The sequence below is a fragment of the Grammomys surdaster genome, unplaced genomic scaffold, assembly GCF_004785775.1.
Source record: "Grammomys surdaster isolate TR1022 unplaced genomic scaffold, NIH_TR_1.0 273, whole genome shotgun sequence".
Taxonomy (NCBI): domain Eukaryota; kingdom Metazoa; phylum Chordata; class Mammalia; order Rodentia; family Muridae; genus Grammomys; species Grammomys surdaster.
Window position 1 is genome coordinate 3,258,063 of NW_021604714.1, and position 11,307 is coordinate 3,269,369.

The window sequence follows — 11,307 nt, forward strand, 5'->3', positions numbered from 1 at the left end:
AGCCAAAAGTCCCCAAGTGTAATACTCAAAGAAGAGGCCTTCCTTACAGGCACCCCCAAACCTCCTTCATGCTACCAAGAGAGGGTCTGGACAGATGCCAAAGAGAAAGAGGAAAAAGCAAGGCTCTCCGCAGCGGCCAGACTCGAGCCAGACGGGACTCTTCTGGCTGGGCGAGGCTCTTTGAGGAACCGAGAGTTACTGGGACCCAGCCCCCGAGGTGGGGGAGGCGTGGAGTGGGGGAACAAACAGAACACTGCTCCCCTCCCCCCGACCCCTGCCCTTTGTCCGGAATCCAGCTGTGCTCCGCGGGTGGGGGGTAGGGGGAGGAGCGGGCTCGCGTGGCGCAGCCCCTGGGCCCCTGCTGCTGATTGGCCCGTGGCGCAGGCAGCAGCCAGGCAGGCACGCTCCTGGCCTGGGCAGAGCAGATAAAGCGTGCCAGGGGACACACGACTTGCAGCTCAGAAATCCTTCTGGGTCTCACCACCGCAGTAGTGGCCGAGGACCCCCTTGGAGCTTCTCTACAGCTTCCAGACGCAATTTACTCCAGGCGAGGGCGCCTGCCACTCAGCAGAACTTCGCAGCTGAGCCGAGGAGCTCAGCTAGCCACTGCTGCTTGACACTGACCGACACGCTGCTCTCTATTCTTTTGAGCCCGGAGAACTAGGTAACAATTAGGAACCTCCAAAGGGTAGACGAGGGGTGCGGGGTGTCTACTCTGGTCCCGCGTGGAGTGAGTTCTGCTCTAAGTCAGAGGCTGTCACACACCCTTTCCATTTTTTCCCAACCGCAGGATGGCGCCTCATCCCTTGGATGTACCCACCATCCAAATGCCCCGAGAGACCCAGCAACCTTTCCCCGGAGCCTCGGACCACGAAGTGCTCAGCTCCAATGCCACCCCACCTAACCCCACTCTCATACCGAGGGACTGCTCCGAAGCAGAAGCGGGTGACTGCCGAGGGACCGCGAGGAAGCTCCGCGCCAGGCGCGGAGGACGCAACAGGCCCAAGAGCGAGTTGGCACTGAGCAAGCAGCGTCGAAGCCGGCGCAAGAAGGCCAATGACCGGGAGCGGAATCGTATGCACAACCTTAACTCGGCGCTGGATGCGCTGCGCGGTGTCCTGCCCACCTTCCCGGATGACGCCAAACTTACAAAGATCGAGACCCTGCGCTTCGCCCACAACTACATCTGGGCACTGACGCAGACGCTGCGCATAGCGGACCACAGCTTCTACGGCCCGGATCCCCCTGTGTCCTGTGGGGAGCTGGGCAGCCCAGGAGGTGGCTCCAACGGCGACTGGGGCTCTATCTACTCCCCAGTTTCCCAAGCTGGTAGCCTGAGTCCCACAGCCTCATTGGAGGAGTTCCCTGGCCTGCAGGTGCCCAGCTCCCCATCCTGTCTGGTCCCGGGCGCCCTGGTGTTCTCAGACTTCTTGTGAAGAGACCTGTCTGGCCCTGGGTGGCAGGTGCTGGCAGAAAAGGGAGGGGGTCAGAGCCGTCTGAAGTGGGATGTAGTGAAGGCCCTCAAGCATCTCGCCCCTTCTGGCTTTTACTAGTTGGATCCCTAGCCCACTCACTGAGTTTCGCCAGGCTTCTCCCGGTACAATTGCTGCTGTGCATACACAGCAGACACTGCAGGCTGCTCTCCTCTTAACCCTGCTCGGTGCGGCCACCTCACGCTGCCATTTGCGAGTGGTAGCACTACCTAGTAGACTACTATACTTCCTGGTGACTCCGCCCTCATTCAAATCTGCCGGCCTGCGACCATCGCTTTTTTCCCAGGGTGACCTAATCCAGTGTTGCGTCTTACCTCACTGGCTCCTTCATCCAGCTCTTGGTCCATAGATGATGCTCATCCTCTTTTCTGCCCATTATGTCCAGGGTTTCTGAGCTTCTCCAGTCTGCCTTAATCCACGAAGGTGATCTTCCGCCTTCTTCTGCACTTTTCGAGTCGTTACCCTCCCCCCAGGGGAGATAGGGGTATGGACCAGAAAGCCCTAGCCTATAGCTAGAGAGAGCATCTCTAGCTAGAGCTTGTCTCCCGTGTCTGAATTGTGAGCTCTGGGGACGGGTACCTGAAGCACTGTTTGTCTCCCTAAAAAAGGAAAAAAAAAAAAGAAATCAGTTTGTAAATGATATAATGCCTTTTGAAATGAATTTTGTTATGGTAAATTATATGCCTCCTGTCCCCATTTTACACATTTGTATTTATTGATGCCATTTCATGGTAGGAGAGTTTATATTTTGTACATAAGAGTATCAAGAACTGGTGGTGATTGAGATTTTGAGCTAACGAATAAAAGATGAACCTCGAGAATCTTCAGCAAGGTGACTCCATTGTTCGGAGAGAAGGGGAGGAGGGTGACAACCTCTGCAGGGATGAATAGGGTAATTCTCCTCCCACCCCCAACCCCGAGCAGAGTGAGGTGAGGATTTTCTAGGGAGTGTGGGACCTCTGCCTTGGGTGCTGGGCTGGAGGTGGGGCAGACTGAAGAGACTACGAAGTCTTTTACAAAGTCTTTAGTCTGGGGCTCTTGTTTTCTCTATGGGACTTGCCTATTTCCGACAGCAGTTTAAAAGATAGGCAAATCTCTTAACTGGATCTAGTGATTTTATAACCTCTACACACACACACACACACACACACCACACCTGCTTGAATTTAGAACTACACTGCCCTTAGGAAAAGTCATTATAATAGGAGCCTCTAGAAACACCACCCCCAGGGTTCCTTCCCCTAAGGTATTTAGACACCCAGCAAGATTCTACCTCTATGTCACATTTTGCTGACCAGGCTCTAGAAAACCATCTTTTCCAACAGTTTAGCTGAGAAGGTAGAGGGTCTAGCTGGGATCTCTACACCCCTAGAAACCTACACTCTGGACTGAAAGTGTATCTCTGCTCACAAAGTAGCCTGGCTTTGCAGCCCAGTGAGTTCTCTAGCTCTCTGGGAGGCCAGAGACTGGCTCACCATAGCACTGGAAACTAGCTGTCCAGAAGGTGCTAGGAGAGAAATAAGGCATGGAACTGATTGTCCCTAAAGCTATGCTGAGCTATTAGAGAACTGTGCAGCTTGTCTCTTGGGGTCAAGAAAATGGAAAGTAGATCCTCAGGGACCAACCCAAAGGAGAAAGAAAGAGAAGCCAACCCACCCAGGTCGGTTGCTGCCAGAGAGTGATCTGTGTGCAGGTTGCCTCTGTGCTGGAGGTTACAGGTGGCGGTTTCTCAGGCTCTGATGCTAATGCCTCCGGTGTCTTTCTCTTCCATGCCCTCCCCCCTCAATCTGAACATTTTTTTTTCCTATTCCCAAGTCCCTAAAGGAAGCTCAGGGGGAGCTGTCTTCCTTATCAAAGATAAAGGTTGCGGGGGGGGGGTGCGCCAGGCCGGGAGTGGGGACAGCAAACAAGCGCATGAACAGAGCGTTGTTTTTGGTTGGTAGCCTTAATCTGCGAGGAGGAGATTAATGGGTTATTGGAAGCCTCAACAACAACCAACTTTCCACCTGGGGCACTGCCTCGGGGCAGGTGTCAACAGCTCCCTGCTGTACACAGATCAAGCTAGCTATGTGTTGTGTCCTGGGGGGAGGGGAATAGGCAAATCTTTGAAAAGCAGGAATGTTTCCGTTCTGGCCTTCTGGGACAGTAACGTGCAAAAAGACAAAAAACACTCAAGACCAAAGTAACATTGTTGCTCCTTGAGAAGGAGCCACAGGTGGAGGGGGAGACAGCTACCTGGGCTTGGACTGCAGAAGGCTTGCCCAAGGATGTCCTTGGGAGGGAGAACTCAACATATGGAGAATTCCTGAAGCAGAAAGATCACTTTTCCTGTACCAGACTATGGAAAGTAGCATTTCTCTAGGGTGGGTGGGAGCTCCTTTGGCACAAGCCACTTGTCTGAAACAATCTGGACAATGGAGGAGCTTGAGGCACGTCCACTGTCCGCTCTCTCAGATTTCCCAAGCATGTGTGCGTGTGTTAAGGGAAGTGGGCGTACACACACACACACACACACACTCGTCCTCTGTCCCATGGATGTACACATGTACAATTTAACCTCCCCTGGCTCAGCTGTTAACTAGAGTTGGGGGTGGATTTGACTCCAGAGCCATCTGAATTGTTCTCCGAGTCTGGAGGGGCAGATGAAAGTTTAGGGTTTGATTTGAGTGCCTGCAAAATTTAGGGTTCCGTGCTTTGGAGAGCTGCCTCAGCCTGAGCTTTTTAGAAATATGGGCAAGTCAAACTACGGCCGCAACAGTCCCCTGTCTCTCTCTGCTCTGGACATCTGATGTTTTGCAGCCTTTAAAGCTCAGTGTAACTGCTGGGAGCTCCTCTGGCTGGCCTTTGGTTGGTCCTGTGATCTGGGGTCACCAACAGTACCCAGCTCCTAGAAACTCTGTTAAGATTCCAAGTCTTGTCAGGAAAAGCCCTTGGATAGAGTGAATCTTCCTCCTGCTCTCTAGTTTTTTTTTTTGTCAGAGTCCATGCCTAGCTCCCAGAAGAACTGCACATGAATCTTGGGCTCAAACCCCCCCCCCAATCCCTTCAGCACACACACACAAGCAGGTAGATTTATGGTGCCCTGTCCCCATCCCACCCCTCCCCCCCCACCCCAGCCGGCCTTGGTTGGAGGACAAAGCAACCCAGAGCTGTTGGAATGCTAATGTCTGGAAGCCAGGCCACTGGGCTGACACAAAAGCAGGCAGGGCTGAGAGGACCCTACCCTTTTGGGCTGCAGTGTTGTGTGACCTTGGACAAGTCGCCAGCCTCAGCTAAATCTAAACGGAAGTTAGAGACAGTTTCCAAAGGCTAGTGAATGGGTACTCACTAGATTTCCGGTAGTCTAAGAGAAGGCCCAGCTTACAAAGAATGAAATTACAACTCCCAGTACCCCACCTATACTTCAACCAGAAGTGGTGTAAAGGAAAAAACAAACAAACAAACAAACAAAAAACCACCCTTAAGTCCCAAGCACCAAGGATGGTATAGGAAGGCATGGAGTAGGGTAGTTTACAGAATAAATACCAAACAAATCTAATTACATTTATGTGATTTTTCTCTTTTGAATTTCCCCTCCCCACTGTACCCCAACTTCAAAATTCTGGCAAACAAAATTCTGGCAAACAAAGGAAAAAAGCAGGAGCCAGCATTTGCTGACCCCCTACCCCATCTTCAAGGAGTCAGATGCATGGGTGGAGCGTAGATGCATTGAGGCGAGGCACCCATGTGAGGTACCCTCCTCATGCCATGTGCAGGGTAAGATGAATGCCCTCACTCATAGGAACATGGATCCCAGAAGACCCATTGCCATCTGGTTACTATGAAAGAAACCAGACCTGACTCTAGTGATTTGGTGTTCTTCACTCTTTGCCCTTAGATAGAAGAGGAACAGGAGTTTGGGGAGCAAGAAGTTGTGCATCTTTGGGTCCAGCTATTTCCCCAGGGCTCCAGTAAGACCTAGAGGCTCCCTTGTGTGTTGCTCCGCCTGACTTCTAGGGCTCCTGGCCCACTTCCAGGTCCTGACCATTATCGCTGCTTCTGAGATCCCTGGTTCAAGATGAATCTTTGTACCATCACTGCCTAGCTCATTTTCCTTAGCGACTCCTTAACTCCTGAAGCTTTAACCGTGGCCCTGACCATGGTGCTGAAACCATGGTGTCCTAGCACTAAAGATGCTCCTGGACATGTCCTGTTCTCAGTACAGAAAACTGCCTGCCTATCACCTTCGATTCGTGTTTCCAAGATGGATTCCTCAGGATGTAGGACTACCAAGTTTCCATAAGTGGGTAAGCATGGGCCTTTACCGCTGCCTGACTGGGTAAACCTAGCAATCTCCCCCCACCTCTCTCTCTTTCTCTCTCCCACTTCTTACATAACCCCCCAAATTAGAAGCTAGCATTGAATGGCATGCTCAGAAAATTCCAACAGCACCTAAGAAGTCTGGCGAAGAACAATGTTGCAAGTTTGGTGTAGGAAAACCCTAGACAGTAGACATTATTTGAAAACTTTTCCCTCAATGTTGGCTTTATCTTTGAGTTACAATGAAGCTTTCAGGATTCCAAGGACCAGAGTAAAAAGAAGTCTTCCAAATGCAGACACAGAATGCCAGGGAGGTGGCTAGCTTTAGACACAGATACATGAGTTCAAATCCTGATGCTGCCACTAATTTGTGGTTTTGCATTAAGCCCCCCCCCCTTATCTTCTTAAAGTCTATTTTCCTCATTAATAGAGCAGAGACAATGACTAACAGCCACATAACAGGGCTTCTGAGCATTCCTGGTGGGCAGCTCTGCTGTGCCACCGTTCAGGGATTCCTTCCATCTTTATCTTCCATCAGTTCCTAGGTGCTGACAATCAAAAGACTAGGCTGCATCATCATAGGTGCTGACAGTAGGAAGAGAAATAAAGCTCACCCACAGCCTTCAAGCTTCAACCCTGCAGCATCACAGAACACTTATTGCATCCCACTAGGAGAACATGACAAAGTCTGACCTAGCTGAATGGGAAATGGCACCTGGCTTGAAGAATTGGAGAGTTGATTCTGGATTGAGGTCAGGACTAAGTTGGATGACATTTGCTATTTCTTATTGGATTTATTATTCTAGACTGTGTACATTTGTGACTAGAGAGCTAACACAACTATCTGTTTTAAAATGTACAATGAACATTATTACTAGTCTAGGATAGTCAAAATTCTGTACCCTTCGATCAACATCTTCCCCTCTCCCTCCTCCTTTTAGATATATATATTTTTTCTGTATTCATTCATCAGTTGGTAAGCATATGACTTCAGATCTCAGATATCATAAATAGTGGATATGCAGGCACGTTCTCCTCTATATACTAATTCTAATTCCAGAAGTGGCTTCCTGGATCTGTTTGTTTAGAAATGTCTAGCTCTCACCCACTAGCTAGCACATAAATACCAGGGAAATGTATGTTGAATAAAAGAGAAGTTCATTCATGTATAGACCCAAGGCCTGTGCAGACTCACATTTTCTTTTTTTTTTTTTTGTTTTTCGAGACAGGGTTTCTCTGTATAGCCCGGGCTGTCCTGGAACTCACTCTGTAGACCAGGCTGGCCTCGAACTCAGAAAGACTCACATTTTCTTACGGACCAGAATAACCAGTGGTTTAGTTAGGGTTTCCATTGCTATGAAGAGACACCATGACCAAGGCAACTCTTATAAAGGGCAACATTTAATTGGGGCTGGTTTACAGTTTGAGGTTTAGTTCAATGTCGTCATGACAGGAAGCATGGTGGCATGCAGGCAGACATGGTGCTGGAGAGGGAGCTGAGAGTTCTATGTCTTGATCTCAAGACAGCCAGGAGGGAACTGACTTTCAGAAAGCCCATCCCCCACAGTGACACACTTCCTCCAACAAGGCCACGCCTCCTAATAATGCCACTCCCTGAACTAAGTATATTCCACTCCCTGGCCACCATAGGCTTGTTCAAATACATGAGTCTATAGGAGTCATACCTAATAGTCCAACTTCAAGAACCTATAGTCTACCACAGTCTCAACAAAGTTTAGAAGTCCAAAGTTCAAAGCCTCTTCTGAGATTCAAGCAACCTCTTAACTTTAATCCTCTATAAGATCAAAAAAAAAAAAAGCAGATCACATACTTCTAATATACTACAGGATATACATCACCGTTCCAAAACCCCCTAATGAAGAAATACTGGACCAAAGCAAGACCAAAAACCAGCTAGTCAAACTCCAAACTCCGCATCTCCACGTCTGATGCCCAAGTCCTGTCATCTGTTGACTGCAACAAACTTCTTTCTCCTGGGCTAGTTCCACTCCCTGTTAGCAGCTTTCTTCTGCAGGTATCCCATGACTCTGGTATCTCTAACATCTTGGAGTCCCCAAAGCATCTTCAACTTTACAGCTCCTTGTTCCAAAGTGCTGGGGTCTTCCACTGCAACTAAGCTTCACCAATAGCCTCTCATAGGCTCTCTTCATGGTGCCGAGCCTCAAATTCTTTACATGACCCCTTCAGTCCTGGGCTGTCAACTGCACCTGAGACTGCACCTTCACCAGTGGTTTTACATGGCCTCTCACAGTTCCGAGCCTCAGCTGTTCTTCATGACCCCTTCATGCCTTCAAAACTAGTACCACCTGGGTGACTCTCACACATTACCAAGTCCAGCTGCAGCACAAGTTAAAACCTTGGCTATCTCTGGAACACAGCTTCTTTGTGCTCTCAGAAAACACTTCCCAGAAGATGTCACCTCAGTGATGCTGGTCTCTTCTTAGTCACTGCTAATTTCTTAGCTCAGCTAACCAGCATCAATTGTCCCAGTAGTCCCTTCTATTCTCGACCATAAAGCCAGAGCCACATGGCTGAAGCTGCCAACTTCTGCTGCTTGCTGGGGCTGGAACATGGTCCCCTGCTCTATTACATCATCACCAGCTTCCTGTTTTCCAACTCTTTCACTGCCTAAGTTTGGATGTCCTGGAACTTACTCTGTAAACTGACCTTGAATTCAGAGATCTGCATGCCTCTGTTTCCCGAGTTCTGGGTACCACCACCCCTGAACCTAAGTATCCTCAGCACCATTATCTTCCATATTCCTACTAGGATGACGCATTAAGTCCCACTTAAAGCATTCCATGGCTTTCCAAATCCAAAGTCCTCAAATCCATATTCCTTTAAACAAAAACTTGGTCAGACCTATCACAGCAATACCCCAGTCCCTGGTACCAACTTCTGTCTTAGTTAGGGTTTCCATTGCTGTGAAGAGCAACATGACCAAGGCCACTCTTATGAAGAACAACATTTAACTGGGGCTGACTTACCGTTTTAGAGGTTTTAGTCCAGTATCATCATGGCAGGAAACATGGCAGCATGCAGGTAGGCATGGTGCTGGAGGAGCTGAGAGTTCTGCATCTTGTTCTGAAGGTAACCAAGAGAAAACTGTCTTCAGCTAGGAGAGAGGTCTCAAACTCCACTCCCACAGTGACATACCTCCTCTAATAAGGCCACACCTCCTAATAGTGCCCCCTCCCTGGGCCAAGCATACTCAAGTCACAACTATCACTATTGACAGTTTGCGGGCTGGTGTTAGAAGGTACCTCATGTATATAACTCAGTAAACCTGCGTTCTCACGATAGCCACGCCATTTCTGAACTCAATAGCCCCAATGCCGGTGGCCACGTAGCTGATTCCTCCTGAGAGGAATCATTTCAGTGAGCCAATAGGCAGAGACAGGGCCTGGCAACTATCTCATCTCTGATACTTCCAATCCTATCAATTGACAGTCACTTCACTGCTCCAAGCCTCAGTTTCTCAAGCTGTAAATTGGGGTAATGGGGCAAAAAGGGGATCGAAGTGGGCTAAGAGATCACCACATAACACATCTAGCCAAGAGGTTTATTAGGGAAATGGGGAGAGTGAAAGGCTGTCTAGGAGTGAGAATGAGAGAGAGAGAAAGAGAGAGAGACACACAGAGACAGAGAGAGAGAGAGACAGAGAGGCAGAGAGACAGGAAGACAGAGAAAATGAACAAGACCAAGAGAGCGGTCTGGAGTGACCGGGACCTTTTAAAGGGGGCACGCATAGCTCTGCCACACTTAGTGGAGTTGCGCCCCACCTGGTCAGAGAAGATGATGGTGTAAGCCGAGTCACTGAAAAGCAGGCTGACAGAGCTCGCCTGATTTACAGCAATAAAGATGGAGAAAACCGCAGCTGCTCCTGGAGTTGAAGGACGATGGTGATAAGAGGTCGGCTGTGTTCACACACTTCCTGTCACGCCCAAGACCTGAGGAGAGTCCATTAGGGTACCTCCCTTGCCTTGTCTTATTCCTATAGACTAGCAGAGAAAGCTCGGCTCTCGGGCCTGGAACGACTTCCCACTTGAGTCAGGAGACAGTGGTGTGGCTTGTGAAGCACTCAGACCGGTCACCCTGGAGATGTGTGGAGGGTTTGCCATTCCTAGCAAAGCCACCTGTGTACTAGGTATCTCTTACGGCATAACAGATTACACAACACGACATCTGAAAGCAAGCAGCAGTATGACTGTGGGTCCTCTAGGGGTCAGGAATCTATGTGTGGCTTAGCTGGGTTCCTCTGCCTCAAGGCATCTCATGAGGCTGTAGGTAAGGTCATCATGCAGGCTTACTCTGACCCGACAACCTGACTGGAGGAAGCCGTGTCTGCATGCACCCACATGGCTGTGGCACCCATGTGGCTGTGGCCAACATACAGTTCCTTTCAGGCTACTAAGAGGAATACTTCAGATCCTCTCTGACTTTGGGATGGAGGGTGACCTCTGGCTCTTGTCAAAAAGCTTAGGACACATTGGGCATCTCAAAACATGGCAACTGGCTTTCCTGTATGCATGCATGTATGTACGTATGTATGTATGTATGTATGTATGTATGTATGTATTTTTGAGCTAAGGTCTTACGATGCAGCTCTTGCTGGCCTAGAACTCAGTACAGACAGTAGACCAGGCTGACTTCAAACTCACAGAGTTCCACCTGCCTCTGCCCCTGCTCCTGCCCCTGCCCCTGCCCCTGCCCCTGCCCCTGCCCCTGCCCCTGCCCCTGCCCCTGCCTCTCCAGTGCTGGGATCAAAGGTTTGAGCCAGCACACCTTGTCCTGCAAATAGCTTTACTTAGTGAAAATATGGAAAGGGTGTGGGGTACCTAAGACAGAGGTTTTAGGCTTTTTGTAACCAAGTTTAAAGGTTGATAAACCTAGCAGGTAATCAATACTCAGGAGGCTGAGGCAGGAAGGGTGACAGTTCCAAGCCAGTCTGAGGTACAAATCAAGACCTTATTGCAGACACACACACGCGTGCGCACACATACACACACACACACGTGACAATCCACATTCGACAATCCATCACCTTTGCAACCTTCAGTTCAGTAGGAAGAAGTTCATGATGTCATGACCACTGTCTAGGGGTAAGGATCACACAACGGAATGTGGACCTGGAGGCAGAGGTCCCTGAGACAATCAGAGCTGTGTATCACATTTGAAGTAACCAAAATCTTGGGTACCTGGAGACCGGAAAGATGACTCAGCGGGCAAGAGAACTGCTGTGTAGGCTTCCCAACCTGACTTCCCCGACACCCTCACCTATTACTTAATTTTCTGTGGCTATGATAAAGACCATGACTGGAAGCAGTTGGAAACAGTTTGCCTGGTTTACACTTCCCATGACAATCCGTCATCGGAGGAAGCCAGGGCGGGAACTCAAGGCAGGAACAGAAGCAAGAGTCATGGCAGAACACGGCTTACTGGCTTGCTCCCCGATGCTAGCCCAGCCTGCTTTCTTATATCGGCCAGGACCACC

At 49.6% G+C, this 11,307-nt stretch overlaps 1 protein-coding gene across 1 annotated transcript; it reads left to right on the top strand.

The window, feature by feature from the left end:
* The first annotated feature begins 349 nt into the window (after positions 1-349).
* Positions 350-1,812, top strand: Neurog3 (neurogenin 3). The gene has a single exon (XM_028776764.1). It carries the CDS (start codon positions 792-794, stop codon positions 1,434-1,436), a length of 645 nt encoding a protein of 214 aa, XP_028632597.1. The 5' UTR covers positions 350-791; the 3' UTR covers positions 1,437-1,812.
* The last annotated feature ends 9,495 nt before the right edge of the window (positions 1,813-11,307 follow it).

What these genes read in the sequence shown, in the direction of transcription:
- Neurog3 (XM_028776764.1), top strand. Translation starts at nt 792, where the DNA reads ATGGCGCCTCATCCCTTGGATGTACCCACCATCCAAATGCCCCGAGAG.